The sequence below is a fragment of the Genypterus blacodes genome, unplaced genomic scaffold (assembly GCF_046128005.1).
Source record: "Genypterus blacodes isolate CSIRO-AG114 ecotype Tasmania unplaced genomic scaffold, CSIRO-AGI_Gbla_v1 ptg000086l_1, whole genome shotgun sequence".
Classification (NCBI taxonomy): domain Eukaryota; kingdom Metazoa; phylum Chordata; class Actinopteri; order Ophidiiformes; family Ophidiidae; genus Genypterus; species Genypterus blacodes.
The window spans coordinates 310,220-331,341 of record NW_027466891.1 but is presented as its reverse complement, the minus strand read 5'-3'; the positions used below and the strand labels follow the sequence as shown (position 1 = coordinate 331,341).

At 47.3% G+C, this 21,122-nt stretch overlaps 3 protein-coding genes across 5 annotated transcripts; 2 read left to right on the top strand and 1 right to left on the bottom strand.

Annotated features, from left to right (window-relative positions):
- The first annotated feature begins 2,373 nt into the window (after positions 1-2,373).
- LOC143007422 (monocarboxylate transporter 9-like) lies at positions 2,374-9,114 on the top strand. Of its 3 annotated transcripts, none has more exons than XM_076158763.1 (6): positions 2,374-2,618; positions 3,873-4,130; positions 5,500-5,643; positions 6,482-6,577; positions 6,895-7,767; positions 7,856-9,114. In XM_076158763.1, exons 2-6 carry the CDS (start codon positions 3,932-3,934, stop codon positions 8,038-8,040), a joined length of 1,497 nt encoding a protein of 498 aa, XP_076014878.1. In that variant the 5' UTR covers positions 2,374-2,618; positions 3,873-3,931; the 3' UTR covers positions 8,041-9,114. The 3 variants fall into 3 exon arrangements, with proteins under 3 accessions (XP_076014878.1, XP_076014880.1, XP_076014879.1); XM_076158765.1 differs by lacking the exon at positions 2,374-2,618 and adding an exon at positions 2,851-3,145; XM_076158764.1 differs by lacking the exon at positions 2,374-2,618 and adding an exon at positions 3,214-3,748.
- A 278-nt stretch (positions 9,115-9,392) lies between these two features.
- LOC143007427 (protein FAM13A-like) lies at positions 9,393-12,816 on the top strand. The gene is made up of 6 exons (XM_076158770.1): positions 9,393-9,863; positions 10,509-10,710; positions 10,803-11,012; positions 11,129-11,309; positions 12,462-12,660; positions 12,778-12,816. The coding sequence occupies exons 1-6, from the start codon at positions 9,834-9,836 to the stop codon at positions 12,814-12,816; spliced, it is 861 nt and encodes a 286-aa protein (XP_076014885.1). The 5' UTR covers positions 9,393-9,833.
- A 1,187-nt stretch (positions 12,817-14,003) lies between these two features.
- On the bottom strand, positions 14,004-20,233 carry cdc5l (CDC5 cell division cycle 5-like (S. pombe)). The gene is made up of 19 exons (XM_076158761.1): positions 20,028-20,233; positions 19,034-19,137; positions 18,704-18,865; positions 18,351-18,478; positions 18,056-18,155; positions 17,751-17,877; positions 17,547-17,638; positions 17,226-17,370; positions 16,949-17,140; positions 16,698-16,846; positions 16,438-16,609; positions 16,137-16,301; positions 15,817-15,897; positions 15,350-15,589; positions 15,097-15,204; positions 14,919-15,008; positions 14,657-14,788; positions 14,493-14,573; positions 14,004-14,341 (listed from the first exon to the last, which is right to left on the bottom strand). Exons 1-19 carry the CDS (start codon positions 20,070-20,072, stop codon positions 14,222-14,224), a joined length of 2,433 nt encoding a protein of 810 aa, XP_076014876.1. The 5' UTR covers positions 20,073-20,233; the 3' UTR covers positions 14,004-14,221.
- Positions 20,234-21,122: the final 889 nt, after the last annotated feature.

Genomic DNA, 21,122 nt, shown 5'->3' with positions numbered 1-21,122 from the left:
TTGTTTACACCTGCAGGGCCTGTTACGGAAAAGACCAGCAGGCTTCCTCTCAGGTGTCACTTCAGTGTTGGGAGAAGCAGGAGATGTTGGAAAGTGTCAAAATATCAGGTCAGCCTTACATAATGGTGCTCTCTCTCTGTGTGTGTGTGTGTGTGTGTGTGTGTGTGTGTTGCGGTCAGCTGTGGAGAAGCATGTGACAGAAAAAAAATTGCAGTGTTTATACAAAACTACACAACTTTAGATCTTTGGCCATTGAATTCTCCAATCCCCCAATTATGACAGCCTGTTCAAATTAAAGTTGTTGTTATAGCGCCACCATAAGGTCGACTGATGTTTCCTTTAGTCTGTCTGACTCATTCAGAGGAATCTACAGAAACAATAATTTATGAGTATATGACTTCAAATGTCATAAATTTAAGATAAATGTCAGACGGATTACAGTGATAAAGTAAAGATCAAGGATCAGGTGAGGATCTGGCAAGGCGAAGATCTTGATTGGATCAAACTGCAGCTCCATGATTGACTATGCAAAGTTCTGACTCATCACGGGCCTACACTGTCTAACGAAATCATCTTTGATTTCATTAGACAGACAACTCAGACAATACAATGGAGAAATCTTGCTACAGTACTAATTAAGCCCAGGTTCTGTGTTGATACTTCCTTTCATGTGATAATACTTCCAACCAGTCCTGACATCTAACCCAGTAACCTTTCTGACCCATATGGAAATCGGAACAATGTGCAAAAATCGATAGAATATCTAATGCAAGCAAGTGAAACCCAGTACCAGCATTGATTCTAGCAACGGCCAATGGTGTTACAAGTGTAGCAGGGGCATTACCCACTCGCCACACACTGTGCTCCACATGCATCATGCTGTATCTGGTTGAAACTGGTCTGGGTCCACACGTCTGTAGAGTGCAATTAACTTGTGTGTTTTTCTCAGGCAGAAAGGGATTACGGGCGGCTAAATCTTAGTTTCAAAGCCGTCCTGGCAGCAGATCTCACCTATGGAGAAAAGGCATCAAAGTTTCACCATAAGTTCAGCTGCATTCTGTGTGAAACCAGTCTGCGTCAGGCTAAAATCAAGTGCAGGGCAGAGGAGCAAGAGTAGACAAAAGCAGAGGATAAACGGTCTAAAATGAACTTGGGCAACTGAAAACCGCAGTGGCAGACTTGGATGAGAAACTGGGCAATCAAGGAGACACACCCATAAAAAAAATTGGTGCACTGGGCCTCGCAGGTAAACAGTGTGGGATGTCAAAAGAGATGCCAATGTCAAGACAGATGGGAAGGTGTGACTGAGACCTGAAGTTGGCTGCTGTCAAACACGTGCGGTGTGTGCTTTAGATTCCATGAATGTTGAAGACAGCATTTGACATCTCTATGCTCCATCTGTTGACCCAATGATGATCTATAAGCAACCACCTGCTTAATTGTATTTTTGAGAGAAGGCTTATCTCAAACATACACCTGTTGTCTGTGTTGAGCAGCTGTCACCTGGTTGGATGAGGTAATGATATTTACACAATGAACTGTTTTTTGAGTTTGATGCCAATATATATATATATATATATATATATATATCTTTTTCACATTCCAAACAGGTTCCAGGTTAAGTTTCCCTGTGCTGCAAAAGCTGTAAACAACAATGATGTGTATTGCGTTGCAGAGGTCTACCTTATATGTGTTGTTTTAAGAAACTGGTATTGATTGGCAGAAATGTTTGCTTGCACTCTTTAGCTGACAATCAACAGGACTAAACACAAGCAGATGCCTGGAGTTATTTGCAGGTATGTTAGGTTAGGGTGTCCTTTGGCTGACATGAGCTAATTAATGGTTAAATTCTAGGGTTGTCTCTATTCAACCACTACATGTTTCCACAAGGCAAAATAACAATATTATTACTTATCATAGTTATGTGGACGACACTCAAATCTATATAAGCTCTGTCATCAAATGGCTATTGCCTAATAGGTTTGCTGTGTCAGCGCATTGAGCAAGTCGGTGACTGAGTGTGCCAGAATTTCCTTCAACTAAATGAAGACAAAGGTGAGATCATTACCTTGGGAGCCAAAGAGTTCAACAACCACATCAAATCAGTTACAAAATCAGCCTACAATTACCTTTAAAACATAGCAAGACTTTGAGGACTTGTGTCCAAACTAGAAACAAGAAAACGTGTTCATGTCTTTATTACTTGTAGGTTCAAAAGTGCATTCTGCTTTACTGCAAACCTTGAGAGATAAAACACTTAAATGTATTCTTTTATTCTCAACTTGAACGTCTTTTTATGCATTGTTGTGTCTGAAACACAACAAACTGTGTCTGTCATCATGTTCTTGTGTGGGCCCTGTAAGTGAAGTTGCTCTGCCCTGCCTTACAGCCAAGCTCTCCCGGGGCTCACCCAGTCTTTGAGCTGAGGTGTTGTCACTTCACAACCAGTTCAGACTGGATTGGCAACATGAACCATGTTGCTGCAGAGGGGGAAGATCCCGGCTATTACCATCACCACCATTATCATCATGATCACTATGGGCACATGAACGTTGAACCTACTGCAGGCGCCTTCATGCTTTCCTGACAACATTTGAGTGGCCAGAATCACCTATCAGGTATTTTTGAACTATTGTCAGTGTGTGTTTGTGTGTGTGCCGCAAAACTTGCAATTGCAGTTTAAAGTTGCACTTCGGTTAATCATAGCTGTAATGGCGGACAATATGAGGAAAATGTTATTTCAGCGCGACTCCTCCATGTTCTGATCCCCGGCCGCACGTTCAGTCGGTCCCCATCTGTGCGCTCCGTGCGCGCAGCAAAGAAGCGGCAGCGCAGTTTCCTCTCCTCCTCTGGAAGCGCCGCCGCGTGAGCTGGACCAGCCAGCGAGAACAGCTTTGAACCGGTTTGTGTCGCCGGCTACAAAGCGGATACACCGCGCATTGTTGCTCCAAACGGGCTTTGTCCAGCACACGGACATCTTAGTGTCCGGCCCCGAGAGGCCACCGGTGCCTGTCCGGCGAATTTCGGTCGATTTCTTCCTTTTCTCGTCGGCGGCGTTTGTGTAAACGGAAGCATCCTGCCTGCATGGAAAGTTGCCGCAAGCGAGCGCGCGGCTCGGTAGGCGCTCATTAGTCTAGATGCTGAGGTGAGTGACGCAATACACGCAGTGACATTATGATGGAGGAAATGTTGTTATTGTCTCGAAACATCATAATATTGCGTGTTATGATAGACAAAATGCGTTGAATACAACGCGACGAGGCAGTTTACTCGCCTGCATCATTGTCTGAGATATCAGTCGGAATGCGGTCAGAATGGAGTCAACACGTCATGTTTAGTCGGTAAATAAACCGTTTGTTTACGTGCGGATAACTTTTCCAGACTGACGCTTTTGTCACGGCGATCATTAATAGAAAGCCGTTGTTCGTGTTGCCGCAGTGACGCGTGTTAAAGTTGTTTTGGTCGCAATGTATTGATGGAAGACGAGGAAGAAAAAAGACAACAACAACTTCGTCAGCACAGGAAACTCGACTTAGCTGTGTCATGAATGCTTATCAGGGGGGATAGAGTAGGTCTGAGGTTAAGGTACAGAGCCTGTGTGTGTGTTCACTCCTCCTCTGAGGTGTGGTTTGTGAGGAAAGAACAAAAAGCCAGTTATGGCTCGGGAGCAGCGGAACTCTGCTCCAGACAGGTAAACTGCCTCAACAGGCTGAGTGCTCCTGCAGTCTGCTTAACATCCAGGCTTCAAGTAAGGGCTGCTTTAAGAAACAATTATACAGAGGTCAAAAGAAAACATGACATCATCATCTGTTTTTACATTCTGTTATTGTAATATTTAAAAAAAATGTTTATATTCTTCTTTTCCCTTCCAGGAGCCTCTCGTCTGTCAAAGCTGCAGCAGAACCCAGAGGGCGGCGCTAGCACCGGCACCATGGCCTCATCTGCGAAGGCGTTGGACGGAGGCTGGGGATGGGTGATCGTGGTGGTCTCCTTCATGGCCCAGCTCCTGGCCTACGGCTCGCCTCAGTCGGTGGGCGTCCTCTACCCCGAGTGGCTGCAAGCCTTCCAGAAGGGAAAGGGCATGACAGCCTGGGTGGGCTCCCTCGTTGCCGGAGTGGGCCTCGTAGCCAGTGAGTCACACACACACACACACCGTAATCATATGCTCACCCTCACGGTCCACATCACGGGTCAGAGGGGAAAACTAAACAAAATGGAATGTTGATCGTAATGGATCAGGGAGGATGCTGGTCAGTCTGTGTAGATTTGAAAGTGTAATTGTTGTTTATGACACCTGATACCTCTGCTGAGCTGTGAATCACATCTGCCTGCACTGCAAACGTTAGAGAATCGTACGGTACACACTCAGTGTCTGCACTGCTACGCACAGTTATGACACAGACAAAAGCTTGTTGTTAGAATCTAAACTATCACCTCAGAGGATATACTTACAGCATCCACAGGTGTGAAAGAGAGCATTCCCCATTACGTTAATACGTTTCAGCCAGAGGGAGAGAAAGGGCCATTACAGAGATGTGCACTTTGTGTCTGGTGATATTGATTTTCTCAGAGACAAAAGCAAGTGCAAGTCATCCAAATGTAGAAGGATCGCATAGCCTTTAATCTAACCACCGAGGAAGGAGAAGAAGAAGAGGGATGAAAACAGCAGTTCATACAGCGAAAAGACTGAGAACAAGCAGAGCACTTAGAGAGCGCAAACCTCCACCAAGGCAGGGAAAAAGGTTCGCCACCCTCTAGTGGTGCAGGACAGGCAGTCTGAATGGTTGTCTATGGCCTTAAAAACAATGTGAAAAGAACTAACTAACTCTAAATGTCTTATAACTTTTGTCACGAAGCAGCTCTCCATTAATGATCACAAAAAACAATAACGTTTTTAATTATACACAAATCTCATTGGTGGAGGTATTGAGGTAATGAAATATTGAACAAGTTTGTAGTGGCAAAGTTATCCTCAAATAAAAGAGAGAAGAACCTGAGGTCTAGACAGAGATATCCTGATATCCTGATAATGAGTCGACCAAACAGGATCCATGCATGTCAGCTGATATTTCTGTCTTGAGGCACATGACAGCTTGACGTGCGCTTTCTCAGAAGTGCCAGGGAAAAACCATGACTGGACAGATCGAGCCTCGGGTCTTCTGGCCGAGTGCTGGACACGTGCCCCGTCTGCCAGACAGCTGCAGCACTGCGGTGGCTGCTGCTCGGCAACACGGTCGCAGTGCTGGTCTGAAGACAAGATGACACGGCACATGACTCCATCTCAACTCTAGAATACCGCACAGTCGTCAAGTTATAATGCAGTTAACAAGGGCGGCACGCAAACAAGATCTGTGTTTTGTTGTAAAAAGAACACCGACACAAACAATAAACACTGAAAAGTATGACGTTAAGATCCAGGCCATTTTGTTGTGAGACTGTAAGACATTAAAGTGTATTCATGATCCTTTTCTCTGTTTCCGTCTGTCCGTCTTCCTCCAGGTCCCATCTGCAGTGCGTGCGTGGACAACTTTGGCGCTCGGCCTGTGACCATTTTCAGCGGCGTCATGGTGGCAGGTGGCATGATGCTGAGTGCCTTTGCTCCCAACGTTGAGTTCCTCATCTTTTCCTACGGGATTGTTGTCGGTAAGCAGGCTTTACACTCGGCCTGGTGTGTGTTTAACAAACCTGACAGAGATTAGAAACCACAAAGTTAATGCTGTAATTAGTCTGGGGACCTTATTGAAGTGCTCTTTGCCCTTGTGTGTTCTTCAGGTAGAGGCTTTAATCTGTACTTTTGATCATAAGGGTTTATAAGTCCCTCTTGTTCTTTTGATGGGAGGCAATTAAGCTTCTTATCTACAACATGACACAACCTCTCTTGAAACTCATTACATAATCACACCAAACTAGCAGGCTGACATGTCAAGTTTATCTATTACACAACAAGTTTATATGTTCTCTTGTCAGCTAAGGAAGTCTTAAGATGAAAGTTTCACCATGTATGATGTCACACAATATACAGCATATCTTTGCTGCTGACAGACCTGGAACATTAGGGCTCAGCCTGACCACCATGTGACCACCACCTACTACTTAACATGAAGTGCTCATGAGGCTCAGCCCCCCCCCCACACACACACACTAACTTAACCCCCGAGGGAAGGCCATGCATTTTGAAGTCTCTTTATTTTTAGCGATGTCCTCTGGTGGCTGAGGGTCTCCGTCCACGTGCAGCTTGTTTACGGCTCAACACAATCCCCCTATATGTATGACATGTACACTGTGTCAGGAAGGCATTTGTGTAGTTTATAAATACACATACTTGCAGTGACAGGCAGATAGGGTACACACATGTGTACATTTATAGCTTCTGTTTATTGGACATTGGTGTCAAAAGAAACGTTGTTGCAGTTGAGCGTTTGCCTTCTGAAGATCATCTGGGCCGACCTTAATGCTGTCTTTGTCCTCTCTCCTCCCTCAGGTCTCGGTTGTGGCCTGGTCTACGCTGCCACCTTGACAATCACCTGTCAGTACTTTGACAAGAGACGCGGCCTGGCCCTGGGCATTGTCACCACAGGTACAGCCGGAGCACAACTGTTCTGCATGCTCACTTTCACTTATGAGCTGCTGGGAGTCATGGGGAAACCAAGGTAAACATCTGTAGTGGGATGTGGACTTGTGACCACTGACCAGATCTGGTCCATGGGAAACCAAAACAGTGATGGTAATGTGCTGGGGAAGTTATTAGAAGCACCCAACACTTATTCCAAAATGTCAGTTGTAGTTTTTGTTGAGGGTTTTTACTTCAATCCATTACCTTCTTCTCTACCGTCTTGATTGAGTGTAAAGGTTTAGACACAGGAGCTTAACTGAGTCCTCCCTCTGTTCCCCCAGGCACAAGTGTTGGCGCCTTCATCTACGCCACTGCACAGATGGAGCTGATCATGCTGTATGGCCTCGATGGCTGCCTGCTGATGGTGGGGGCTCTAGCACTTAACATCATGGCCTGCGCCGGGTTCATGAGGCCCCTCAACATGCCGGGATACTACCTCAAACAGAAGGCGGCTCTTGAGCGCAGCAACGAGGAGCAGCTCTTTGAGAAGCCGCCGGCGGAGGAGCAGCTGAAGATCGCACCAGGCTCCACCACAAACCAGGAGAAAACTCTGACGGTGAAGGAGCTGCTCATCAGCATCGATGCCAAGGACCTAAGCATACAGACAGAGAAGAAGAACAAAGGCTTCCTGGGCAGCTGTTCCAAAATTATCAAGAAGAAGCACCGGGCATACTCCAAGTACATGAACTCCATGTCTGAGATCATGCAGGACCAAGCCATGGTGGCCTTCTGCATTGCTATATTCATGTTCAGCCTGGGCTCCTTCTCTCCTGTGCTCTTCATGGAGGATGTGGCCCAGAGTGGAGGACTCATCGAAGAAGTCGCCGTCATTCCTCTGGTGTCCATATTGGCCATCACCAGCTGCATCGGTAAACTGCTGCTGGGTATCCTGGTGGACATCAGGTGGATCAACGGCATCTATCTGTACGGCTTCACCATGGTTGTAGTCGGGGCGTCGCTCCTCCTCATCCCCGTCATTAAGAGTTATGTGGGGCTGCAGATCCTGACGTCCATATTGGGTTTCTTCACTGGAAACTGGTCTCTTACTTCATACATTACCACCAAGATTGTCGGTCTGGAGAGACTGACGCAAGCCCACGGCATCCTCATGTTCTTCGGAGGCTTTGGGATCATGCTTGGACCCCCAGTTGTAGGTAGGTAGAAGGCCCTGTGTTAACATTGAATCCCTGTTGTAGGAAATGGTTTCTGTCAGGAACTGATCTTGTTTCTCATCTTTTTCAGGTTGGTTCTTTGACTGGACACAATCGTACGACCTGGCGTTTTACTTTAGCGGCGGCTCTGTGCTGCTGGGAGCCACGGTCCTCTTTCTGCTCACCCTTCCCTGCTGGAACAAGAAGGAGAACAAGAAGGACAGGCCAGATGTTCATTACACCAGCAACTGTGACAAAGTTGCCTCTGTAGCCTGAGTGTGTGACTCGAGCACACACTACTGCTGAGTTACTGTGATGTGATGAACTGTATGTACCTTCATATACCACGTTTGAAGTGAACGGTCTTCCTGACCACAGACGGATCTTCTCCTGTTTCCTGTGTCAGGTTAAAATACCGAAATCCTTGAAAGGTTTTGAAATACAGGCATTCTCTCTGTGCCATGCCTGCGTTTCTCAGGTATATCACAGATATTTTGCATTTTTGAAGATTTGCCTCAGATGCCTGTGTTGATTTTTTTATTACCGCCTCATTTTCTGAGGTCGACACCACTATGATTTCTTTCTTTAGCGCCGTTGGCTCAAAATGAAGAATCAAAACGCACTCCCGTGATTTTCCACAGAATGGCAACATTTGAAATCAATCTGCACTTTGGCAATAACTAAGGAAACGTATACTGACTGGAATGAGGGAGGGACTGTTGATATACTCCTGATAGTTAGTATATTTTTTAGATTTTATTTTATCTTAGTGACTCGTCTGTAACTTACCAAAGCATCGATGATGGTCCGTGTCTGTCCACATGTAACGTCTGTAGGAACAATACGGAAGCCTTGTTTTAAAGATGATTTTTGTTTTTACCACAGATTTTATGGTGTCTGATATGTTTGAGACTTACAGATATACCTCCTGAGACCGCTCCTGGTTGTGTTGTTTGGAAAAGAGACAAATTGTGGCGAAATCAAACTACAGCTCCAAACAGCATGCTGACTATCCAATCATGACCCCTGCTGGCATTCATTTTTACCAGGCTGGACCTTTCTGTGTATACAGTATGAGGGTGTCTGCACGACTGTTTGTGTGTATTATTTTAGATACTTTTGTAAAAGCACAATTTTGCAATGTCCTGTGTTTCCAGTGATTTTTATATGCACAAAGTCAGCCTTAGAGACTGTTTATTTAGGCACTCTGTAAAGGAATGCCATGTGTACAGTTCAAGTTGTTTATTGCAATCATCACATTAATGAACATTGCAGTAGGCTGTTAGAATCACTTGAATGTCGTAAAAAGTATAAAACTACAGATGTTTGTTTGCATGTTCCTGTTTTAGACATGAGGCAAAAATATGGGACAAGCCGGTGTTTGCTTATATTTTCGCAGAGTGCAAATACTGTACAGATAGTATTGATATAGACAAGTTAGAGACAGCGTGAGGGCTGTCACTTTTTACTCACCTTGTTATTTTTTTATGCCAGTATCCTAGTATTTATGTATGTATTTTTATTTTATTTAAATGTGCCAAATAAAACAAACTTGAATAAATCTCAATTTGTAAGTAGTTTTTTTTGTAAGTGCTTGTAAATAGTTTCTATTCCATTCTGACTTAGGAACAACAAAAAGTCAAATAGATTTTTATTTTTATTTTTATTTTTTACAAAATTATTTCAATTATTTCAACGTTATAGAAAGATAGTGACACATAAATTATTATTATCATTTCAGAATTGAACAGTAACTGGCGTGACTTTACATCCTTCACAGAGCCACTCGTTTCCTAGCAACCCTTCCACTCTTTACCATGGCTACGTGTGTCACGTGACTAGCAACCCAAACAATCTGCCTGCCGCTGAGCTCCGCGAGCGGAAAACGCCGCCTGCTCCATTTTGTCGTCTAACGTTGAAACAACTATTTTCCGGTTGATGAAAACTTTACGTTGTGACGGTCGGACGATGGCGGTAATTAGCCGTCCTGTATCAGAGTTTCCGGTCATCTTCAGAGCGAGGAGGAAAAGTGCGAGTGAAGTTTCAAACATGGAGAGCTGAGCTGAAGGATGGGAGCAAGCGCCTCCGTGTCGCTGTGTGTAAGTTTAAACTGCACTATTCTCTCTATTTACGCCGTACAAGCTGTTATACTACGTGTATGTGTTACAGATTAACTAGTGACCATGTTATGTGGTGCTTTAGAGTGAATGCGAAGGTTGCCTGTAGCCACGACAGACGTTGTTATTACAGTTGTATTTACTCCGCTAAAGTTGAGTTGACTTTTAAACTTTTTTGAACGGAAGAATGACACAACAAGCTGAATTTAGAAAATGAAAAATAAAAACGGTCACTAAAAACTGTAGACAACTAAATTATCTTTTTCTGTTTTCAACACCACAAACAACCACTGATGTATTTTGTCTCTAGGTAGCAGTTAACCTGGTTACTCATTCAACTGTAACACGATATGAGGGATCATGTGTCTGTAAAATGTTTGCATTATGATCATGACTGAGGCATGCTTAACAACTTCACTTTCCACTCTGATCACAGGGGTTATAGGCTGGGTTAAGGACTTATTAAGCAAACCCCTTCAGTTCACATTTACACTTGGGAGACGAGATGAGGGTCAGGTTGAAGATTACAGACCCTTAATGCCTCCTGAAGTCTGGGAACAGGACTATCTGAGATCATGGAAGATTTTCATTCTTGTGTGTTAAGCCATTTATCCTCATTCCTTGCAGAACGATCTGTCGTCTGTGAGAATCCTGAGGGCCAACGCCAAGGTCAGTCCAGAGCCCGCTGTGACCACCCTGCCACCCAAGCCTGGCGCTGCAGCCAGATGTGTGTTCGGCGTTGACCTGGACGCACTGAGAGAAGACGGGCAGCTGCTCTGTGGAGTCCCCCTTGTGTTAAGAGACATGGTGGATTACCTGGACAGGAATGGTATCTTCATCTCTATTTATTGTCCTCTCTCCGCTCGTCTCTTCTTCATTCTCAAACACAAAGCATCCCTGTGCTGTCTCTCGTCTTTACAGGGATGGACCACAGAGGGCTGTTCCGCCTGTCTGGCTCGGTGGTGCGGACCAGGCAGCTGAGGCAGCGGTGGGACAGCGGCGAGCGAGTGGACCTGCAGCATGAGGGGGACGTCTGCACCGTCGCCTCCCTCCTCAAACTCTTCCTCAGGGAGCTGCCGACCCCTGTGTTGCCCGAGCCTCAGCGTATAGAGCTGGTCCGGATCCTCACAGGTACAAAGAGACAGATTTGATTATCTTCTCATTTTGTCACCCAATTAGAAGAGAACACACACCTTTCCGTATAAACAGCTTGATTCAATGTGTGTTTTGCCTGTGTTCCTCTATAGAACATGCAGATGTGTCCCAGATGAACCGGCGTATGAGAGACAGTCTTTCTCGTCTCCCCGGCGTCAACCTCAGTATCTTGTCTTACCTCATCCACTTCCTGTCCAGAGTGGCGGCACAAAGCCAATCAAATCACATGCCTGTGGAGAACCTGGCAACCATCTTTGGACCCTGTATGTTCCAGTAAGTTGCCGTTCCCACAGTCAAACCGTTCCAGTGTAGGTTTGTGGCGTGAGGATACAGTTTGTTCCAATCTAATTGAATTTGGTCCGATCTTCATCAGGGATTTCTGTGTTCAGTTCGATTTTTTTTGCCACAGCTGCACATCTAAGAGGGGTGGATTCAGTTTAACCCTGCGAGGCAATGGGAGCGGGGTGGGTCTGATGATAGCAGAGAGCCCAGGGATGGACAGACGGACGGATGGACTTGACTCAACATTTCAGGACTTTTCCGGCTGCTCCTCCCCTCCTGTTTACACAACAGCCATTACTGTCAACAAGTACAACCTCGAGGGAGACACGCTTGAAATTACACTTGGAAAAGGACGGATTTAGATTTGGTTAACACCCTTTCTGCTTCTCCCCCATTTTGGCTCTGCTTTTCTCATCTCTCTCTCGCTCTCTCTCTCCCCCTCGGTGTTCTCTGTGTGTGTGTGTGTCAGTGGAATTCAGTGTTAGTCACGCCATGCGAAGGGGGGAAACTGTCAGATGTTTATAGGTACAGGAAGACGTCGGTTGGCGGGGGGGTGTGATGGGGTGATGGGGTGCTGAGGTATATTTGGCAGCAGAGGCGTGGAAAAATGTAGGCGGGGCTTTGGGTCGGGGGAACCACAGGACGATGTCTTTCACTGTCTGTCACCTTTTTCATGGATCCACATACACACCATAACTCATACATGTTTGTTATCTAAGCCTCTTTCTACAGAACATGTGTGTGTGTGTCATGTAATCCTGGTGTTCCCGTGCCGTCACTCATCACCACGGCGACACACTACATTCCCATTAATACCTAAATACTTCACATTCTCTCCCTGTGGATTATGCTACAGATAGCCTCAACCCGAGCAGATGGGGAGGGACGACACACACACACAACAACACATAGAAAAGAAATAGTTGCTTGGAAGTAAACAGGTGGAGACGTCCCATTTTAGTCTGGAGGTCATTTGTTTCATATTTAGATCTTTATCACACCTCTTGTTTTTGTTTTGATACACATACTGAAGTGTGACTGTGCAGTGAAGCTCTCCTGCCACTAGATGGAAACCTTCGCTGTCTGTCTTTGAGGCTCCTATTAATAGTGTGTGTAACCCTGTGTTGTTGTTTTTCTGTGCAGTGTTCCAGCGGGGCCCAGGATGCTGGTGGAGCAGAGTGTGTGTAACGTCCTCTTACTCCACCTCCTCAGGCATCAGTCTGACCTCTTGGTTTGCCCGCAGAGCCTCCCTCGACCTCTCCCAGCTCAGGACACGTCGGCCTCCTCCACCCGCTCCACGTCTCCGCCTCCGCCGACACTCTCTGCTCTCTCAGACGTCGAGGTGAAACACGTCATTCTTATTTCCTTTGACAGACAACTTTATGCTAAAATCTCTTGTCTCTTGTTTGGACATTAAGCTCTTGATGTATGTGAACAGCTACAATCATTTGGCCCACAGGTTTACTCGTCTTTGATCTTGATCCAGAGTCCACAATGATCCAGAGATGTAAGCCTTCAGGTCTGGAGACCGGGAGGCCTACAGCTCAGCTAGGGCCAACCTGAGACGGGGGATCTCACAGGACCCCACCTGGCCCAATCAGTTGTTCCCACCACCTTCAAGACCGCCACCATCCTGCCAGGGGCGAAGCACTCCACCGCTACGGCTCTGAATGACTTCTGACCTGTTGCCCTCACCCCTATCATCGCCAAGCGCTCTGAGAGGCTGGTCCTCTCACACTTCACACCCTGCCTACCTGCTACTTTGGACCCTCAGCAGTTTGCCTACCGCCACAACAGGTCAACTGAGGACGCCATCTCCACACACTTCACTCCACACTGACACCTGAACTGTTACGCCAGAATGCTGTTCATTGACTTCGGCTCAGCAGTCAATACTGTGAGACCCTCCAAGTTGATCTCTCTGACCCTGACACTCTACTCCATCCTCCCACTCAACTCAAAAACTCTTGCACTCATTTCATTTCACTTCCGTTGCACAAAGACACTTTGCACTATTTGACACTATTTATTAATTACCTGTATATATAGTTTATTATACATTTTTGCACTTCTGGTTGGATGCTAACTGCATTTCATTGGCTTGTACCTGTACTTTGCTCAATGACAATAAAGTTGAATCTAATCTAATCTAATCTTACACAACACAACCACAGACAAAACAGGGATCAGCTTCAGGGAGTCAGTCTGTCTGTCTGTCTGTCTCCATCCCAGCAGCTCCCTCTCTGAACGATGCAGTGTGGAGAGGTAGGAGGGAGAAAGAACCCGGGTGCGATCTCAACTCAACAGGTACATTTGAAGAAATGAACATTGAAAATTGAGAGTAGGAGGTGAAGAAAAAACGAGAGCATAGGAAAGCATGAAGGAAGTGAAAAATAAAGAGAATGGGAAAACGAGACAAAAAAAGTGAAGAAATAGAACGAAGAATGAAAATAGAAAAAAAAAGAGGTGAAGAAAAAGAGAAAAGAGAAAAAAGTAGGAAAATAGGAAAATTAGAAAAAAGAGGAAAAGGAGACAAGTCACTGTTTCTCTTCACCTTTTTCTTCTCTTAGAGAAGAGAAGAATGGAGTCTTGAACCAGATGGAGGTCAAGTGTAGTTTGGCTGGTGGAGGTGATGTCATGATGTAATGATGTCATGTCAGCTCTAACAGACACTCGCTGCACGGCTCATTATTCAAAACAAACTTTATTGGTCACTAATACAGAAAGGAGCGACTGCTGAGCTCAGACCTCAGCACATCGCTACACAGAGCAACAACAACCAGAGAGTGACAGGGGCTAGATACATACGTGTACATACATGTACATACGTGTACATACGTGTTCAGGGGTCAGACATGTCTCCATGATGGCCGGCGTGTGTGTGTGTGTGTGTGTGTGTGTGTTCAGTATTTCTGGGCCAGAGCGCTGTTGACTAGCGGCTCTCTCTCCATCAGCAGCTCTCCGTACCTCTGCTGCAGCTCTCGCTCTCTCTCCATCTGCCGCTCTACGTCTTCACGCAAACCCTGAAACACACACACACAGTTATTGTTGTATACCATGACATACAGAACACCCCACCCATTCTATACAGTAGGAGTGTGTGTGTGTGTGTGTGTGTGTGTGTGTGTGTGTGTGTGTGTGTGTGTGTGTGTGTGTGTGTGTGTGTGTGTGTACCGCTTGTCTCCTGGGAATAGCAGTGTCTTCTTGTTTCTTCAGCTGATTGAAGGTCTGGAGCTCTGTGGCCGACTGCTCCACCTGGTGGACACAATGAGGCGTACAGTGAGTGTTCAGACGTGGCGGCCTCTCGTCTCTGCTCAGATCCCAGCAGGAAGTCTCACCTGCTCCCAGAGTTCATTGTGCTGCTTGAGGAGGCCGAGCGCTCTGGACTGGAATCCTCCCAGGAGGATCTTCAGCTTCTTCTCCAGCTTTGCTGCTCTGCGGGCCTCGGCAGTCATGTGACCTCGATTCATCTGTACACACACACACACACACACACACACAAACACAAAGACGATTAAAATATTGATACTTAGTCAAATGTTGATGCAGCATTAGAGGTGAAGTGTGTATCCAGGTGAGACTTCAGGTTGATCTGCTCACCTCCAGCTTTTTCTCCAGACTTTCGATTCGGTCTTTTTTGGACGCCAGGCTGGCTCGGGTGTAGCGGTTCTGTGCAGGTAAATACAGAACCTGCAGAGAGAAGAAGAGCAGAGCGTCAGGCCAAAGAGCCTCAGGTCACTTCAACGTCACAAAAGTGTGTGTGTATGTGTGTGTTCACCTGTCCGTAGCACTCCTCCCACACTTGGCTGTAGGCCTCCATGCTGAGGTCACCGTGTCCCATCCCGGCCTTCACCACCTCCATCTCTGCTGCCAGCATCACCTTCGCCTGTCAATCAAACACCAGGGAGCCAAGACAACATTAGTAACATTAATATGACACACAAGCATTGGCAGGCAGATTTGTGTGTGTGTGTGTGTGTGTGTGTGTGTGTGTGTGTGTGTGTGTGTGTGTGTGTGTGTGTGTGTGAGACCTGCTCCATGTCCTCGGGGCTGATTGGCTGGTAGGTGTGTGTTTCCAGGTAAGCGATGTGTGAGGCGTTGTTGGAGGCGGAGGCGGGGCCTCTGCCTTTGCCGCGCTGCAGCGTTCCTGCCGGGTGGTGCAGACAGTCGTAGTGCAGCATGGAGATCATTTCCTGTTTGATCAGCTCCTCGGCCAGCTGGAGGTCAGCCAGGGGGTCCATGGAGGCGGGCCGGAGGACCGACTCGTTCACCTGAAACACCAGACCATCAGACCCAAACCTCCACCAAGGCCGCACCACTATCATCTCACTTTGACTTGTTGATTTGTTTTGATTGTAGATTTCATCACATTCAACGAATCTTAGTGAATATTCATCACAGACACGCTGCAGGGATGGAATCAACGTGTGTGTGTGTGTGTGTGTGTGTGTGTGTGTGTGTGTGTGTGTGTGTGTGTGTGTGTGTGTGTGTGTGTTACCTCTGTAGGTCTGGGCAGATTCCTCTGAACAGCTGTGTGTCGCAGCTTCAGCTCTTTCTCTCTTTCTGCATCCCGCACAGCCTGAGAGAGAGAGAGAGAGAGAGAGAGAGAGAGAGAGAGTGACGGAGACAGAGACAGGGGAGAGTATCTGTAAACTCTCTTGTTGCTCCACAGTCGTGTCTCTGCCTGGTAGAGTGTGTGTGTGTGTGTGTGTGTGTGTGTGTGTGTGTGTGTGTGTGTGTGTGTGTGTGTGTGTGTGTGTGTGTGTGTGTGTGTGTGTGTGTGTGTGTGTGTGTGTGTGTGTGTGTGTGTGTGTGTACCTGCTTGCGGGACTCTATGTCCGCCGAGTCCTCGATGAATCCCGTCTCCATCTCCGTCTCCTCCAGTTCTTTCTCGGCGTTTTCGGGCAGAACGATCTCAAAGTCGTTTTTGGGAACAGGAAGTAGCATCAAGCCCTGACGCAGCTGCTGCAGGCTTTCCTTCTGCTGCGGGACCAGACACACACCGTCACACGAAAAACTCATGCTGTCCACAGGATTACTGATGTGTGTGTGTGTGTGTGTGTGTGTGTGTGTGTGTGTGTGTGTGTGTGTGTGTGTGTGTGTGTGTGTGTGTGTTTACCAGGTGTTTAGCGTACGCAGGGTCACTTAGCTGCTCCTCACTGTTGATGTTCAGTTTGTCCCTCAGCGGCGTGCGTGCGGGGGTGGAGCCTGGGGTGGAGCTGATGCGTGGGGTCAAGCCCCCTCCAGCCTGAGGGGTCATGCCCTCTGACCCCTGACTCTGCGAAGGGGTTCTGTTGAACAGAACAACAAAATGTTAAAACCCTGGTCTCCCTGAAGTCCCTGCAGCTTCCTGTTGGCTGTGTAATGACAGCGTCTCACCTGAAGGGGGTGCTGAGCAGCGTGTTGGGCGTTTGGATCTGCTGACGCTGAGGCGTGACGCCGCTGAAGTCGCTCTCATGCAGCGGCGTGTTGAGGCCTCCTTTCAGCGGAGTGTCGATGTTGGTCAGGGCCATCAGGTTCTGGGCTTCCTACACACACACACACACACACACACACACACACACACACACACAGGTGAGACACACATCATCAGAGCGAGTGAAGGTTTCCTGCGTTTCCTTCCTTCTTACCTGCAGTATCCTGTCCTGGACAGCAGGGGTCCGTGGGGTACGTAGGCCGGTTGCCATGGCGTTGCTGACACTGTACTCTGATAGGAGGGTGGAGGAGGCGGAGTTAGCGCTGTCACTCTCCTCTGCGGCTTGACGAGCGACCTCGCTGGCCACGCCCAGTTTGACCACCTCCTCCAGCTCAGCATCACTGATCTGAGAGGAGACATCAACAATCAGCCTCACCGGGACACCTGAGCGAGTGTGTGTGAGTGAGAGTCGTGTGTGTGTGTGTGTGTACCTGGGGTGAAGGCAGCACCAGCTTGGATCGTTTCTTGGTGAACTCTGCGACCCCGCTGGTCTGCAGGATGGCAGACGGCAGGTCGCTCTCCTTCTTCTTCTTGATCTTCTGTTTGTCTTTCTTCCTGTCTCTCTCCTCGCGCTCACTGCACACAAACAGAGACACACACACACAGTTAACTCCTGATGATGTCATATTTGATATTTTTACCTGATCAATAATTAATCAATCCATTATTTCACTCAGTTCAGTGCTTCAGAGTTCATTTGAATAAATGCCTGCTGCTCTGTGTGTGTGTGTGTGTGTGTGTGTGTGACTGACTTGCGCAGTTCTCCGTCCAGGTGTTGCTGTCGGAGCCGTTTGAAGTTTGGCTCCAGAGCGTTGTACTGCTCCATGCTGGTGTCATAGAAACCCTGAAAACACACACGGACACACACACATGGACACACACACACAATTAATGATCTCTCCACTTTTCAGACTCTATGTTGTCCTGCTCTCAGCTGTGTGTGTGTGTGTGTGTACCTGTGCAGGCTTCTTCTCAAAGGGGATCTCTGCGTTGTAGTCCACTCCTCTCTTCTTCTTGCGTTTCTTCTGGACGTCGATCCCTGCAGCTCTCAGCTCTCGGCGCTTCTGCAGAGCGGCCAGACGCCTGCAGAGACACGGAAGGTTCTTATGATGTCAAAGCCTGACGTCCTGAGGAATCCAGAAGATCCAACTCCCAGCAAGACTACCCAATCGCTCATCGTCTCCTAGCAACCGTCACTGTCTGGTTCCTTAAGCAGGAACTCCTGAGCAGTGTATGTGTGTGTGTGTGTGTGGGGGGTTACCTGGCTTCCTCCAGCTGTTTCTCTCGGGCCTTCCTCTTGGCCTTCTTGCCCTGTGTGTTGGCCAGACGAGCTCGAGCTTCAGACAGCATCTCCAACTCATCTACACACACACACACACACACACACACACACACACACACACACACACACACACACACACACACACACACACACACACACACACACACACACACACACACACACACACACACACACACACACACACACACACACGGGGTCACATCACTCTGACACACTGCTGGCTCCTCTCCTCTCCTCTCGTCTTCTCACTGACCTTCATCCATGTCCACCGGGTCGGGCCGGGCCGGTTTGGTCTCTGGGTTCGGGTCGATCTCTCCTGGCTTTAACTTCCTGGGGTCGTCTCCCACTTCCTCCTCATTGTCCCTCTGCGCCGCCTTGTCTCTAAACACACACACACACATGTAATAAATGTGATCCGTGCAAAAATTTAAGTTTGCATAAATAAAGGCTCGACTGATAAGTTGTGAGCTTGGACGCTTCAGTGAACTTCATCACGCTGGGGTTCTTCATCTATGACATCACTGCTTGATACCCTCAAAACAAAACACCCTGCAGCCAATCAGCATGCAGCAGTGTGTGAGGCGTGTGCGTGTGTGTGAGACGTACAGCAGGTACTCGTAGTGCTCCAGGCACTGGGCGGCCGTGCGCCCGATGATGGGAGCGATGGTTCTCCACTGAGTGGGCATCAGTTTGGCCAGATGAAGAAGCTTCTCCTCCTCCTCCCTGGACCACTCTGTCTTCTTGATGCTGGGGTCCAGCCACTCGTACCTGCACACACACACACACACACACACACAGTATCATAACACATTCTGATATTTGGTCGACGCTCTTCAGACTGCAGATCGTTGTGATCTTTGCGTCGATGATCTCACCTCCATGTTGACCAAACGATGTGTGTGTGTGTGTGTGTGTGTGTGTGTGTGTGTGACTCACCATCGAGCTTTACACTGTTTGGCAGACTTCCGGTGCAGCAGTGAGGCGATACGGGACCACTGGTTCTTCCCGTACTTCATCACCGCCGCCTTGAGGATCTCATCCTGTACAGAGAGAGAGACACACAGAGAGTGAGACAGGCACACAGAGAGAGAGAGAGACACACACAGAGAGAGAGAGAGAGACAGACAGACAGAGAGAGACAGACAGACAGACAGACAGAGAGAGAGAGAGAGAGAGAGAGAGAGAGAGAGACAGAGAGAGAGAGACACACAGAGAGGGAGACAGACACACAGAGAGAGAGAGACACACACAGATAGAGACAGAAACACAGACACATGTCTCTGCAGTCTTAACTGCAGAAACTTCATGTTTGATCTAAACTCTCATTCTATTGTTGACATCATTAGGGGTCACACTGAGGGGAAACATGAAGCAGACACTTTGACTTCAGACTGAGTTTCCTGCTCACACACACATGAGGCTCATAGAGGTTTGATACTTCAGTCTGATTCTGTTACTGCTAATGACGTCTTCATGTTATCGATTAGCATTTCAATATTGCCGCCATTTCCTGTAGAATCAATCACATTTACACACTGAGCCTGACAGACTGAGGCTGAGTGTAAACACGCAGTCTGTTTACTGCTGAGAGCATTCAATGACTTTATGTCTGAGCGCCACACATCTGTGATTAATGTACATGCTGATCGACTAGCTGATTAATAGGCTGATCAGTGATCTTTGTATGTGTTGATGTTATCGCTCTACAGCGACCCTCTTGACTTTAGCGGCAGAATAATGAAGTTGCGGTCCTTCATTTTATTTGTGTTGTAGTTTTGTGTTCGAACACCAAAATGAATGCAAACTAACAACGGACTAACTCGCCAAGCCTGCTAGCTTTAGCTCTCGTTAGCCTAGCATATAGCTGCATGCTAACGGAGCCCACTGAGGTTTGTTAGCATTCAGCTAGCAGTTAGCTGTAAACACGCACCTCCGTGTTGCGCCACACGCCTCCCTTGATCATAATCCTCGGCATCTTGTCGGCTCGTTGTTTGTCCTCCTTTAGCAGAAAGAATCGATCCGCTGCACGGCCACTCGGGGAGATAAACGGGCTTTGAACTGCAGTTTGAAACAAACTAACAGGAGAAAAGAGGGCAACGCGCGGCCACCACAGCGGAAACTTGCACCGCACCGCACTTCCGGTGCAATGGATTATGGGTTATATGTAACGTAAAGTGTAAAGCTGCTCTTGTTTTGCTTTGTTTGGGTGTTTATTGTGGATTAGACAGCGGAATGACCACAGTGAGCAGAACGTTAAATATTTCAGATTACATTTCGTGATATTTTGAGCTTCACGGTTTTCTTCATCATATTTAAGTATGAAACCAATTAAAGTTTTAGCTCCGCGTCTGTAAATGGGGTTATAGTGACATCTAGTGGGCAGCAGCAGATACTGCACATGCTTCTACTGAGCGGTTTGATGAGCTGAGACATTCTGGATTGATATTTAATTTCATTTACAAACAAAACAAAACAAATTTTACCCACAAACTAAAGTTTTGGAAGAATATGTGCACACAGTGCATGCGTGTGTGTATGGATAGTTTTTGAATTTATAAGAACTGCAAATGAATCAGGGGAAAATATGAAAGTGATCAAATGAATGTTCCAGACATTTAGAGGAAAGATTTGAAGTGGCATGAACATGAAAGTAAATGAAGCTAAACTCCTCTTCACCCAAGCCTTCTCCTCTTCTTCACCGTCAGAAGATGAAGGTTCGCTCTGGGTGGACTTCCCCTCGTCCACAGATGTCTCCACGGCGACCACCTGACCTCAGCTGGGATGGATCTCCGGGGATCTGATTGGCTGTCACCTCCCATCTCATCACGCCCCGGCCGGTCCATATGCTCCTTGTGGCCCAGTGACCCGGGTCCAGCCTGCAGACTGCAGGGGGCGCTCACGTCCAGCTGAGCAGCGAGCTATTTAAAGGACTCATATGTTACAGGAGCAGCAGAGAACACACATGTCACACACAGGAAGAAGCTACTGGAAGACCACCTCATGCAGTTTGACACCAGATAGCTGC

Excerpts from the sequence above, each read along its gene's own strand:
- LOC143007427 (XM_076158770.1), top strand. The coding sequence starts at position 9,834 with ATGGGAGCAAGCGCCTCCGTGTCGCTGTGT. Across the intron at positions 10,711-10,802 it reads GGATTACCTGGACAGGAATG|GGATGGACCACAGAGGGCTG; the intron begins GTATCTTCATCT and ends TCGTCTTTACAG. Across the intron at positions 11,310-12,461 it reads TTTGGACCCTGTATGTTCCA|TGTTCCAGCGGGGCCCAGGA; the intron begins GTAAGTTGCCGT and ends TTTTCTGTGCAG.
- cdc5l (XM_076158761.1), bottom strand. The coding sequence starts at position 20,072 with ATGCCGAGGATTATGATCAAGGGAGGCGTGTGGCGCAACACGGAG. Across the intron at positions 18,156-18,350 it reads CCCGGTGGACATGGATGAAG|ATGAGTTGGAGATGCTGTCT; the intron begins GTCAGTGAGAAG and ends GTGTGTGTGTAG. Across the intron at positions 16,302-16,437 it reads CTGCGTACGCTAAACACCTG|CAGAAGGAAAGCCTGCAGCA; the intron begins GTAAACACACAC and ends CTGGTCCCGCAG.
- LOC143007422 (XM_076158763.1), top strand. The coding sequence starts at position 3,932 with ATGGCCTCATCTGCGAAGGCGTTGGACGGAGGCTGGGGATGGGTGATC. Across the intron at positions 6,578-6,894 it reads CCTGGGCATTGTCACCACAG|GCACAAGTGTTGGCGCCTTC; the intron begins GTACAGCCGGAG and ends CTGTTCCCCCAG. Across the intron at positions 7,768-7,855 it reads GCTTGGACCCCCAGTTGTAG|GTTGGTTCTTTGACTGGACA; the intron begins GTAGGTAGAAGG and ends CATCTTTTTCAG.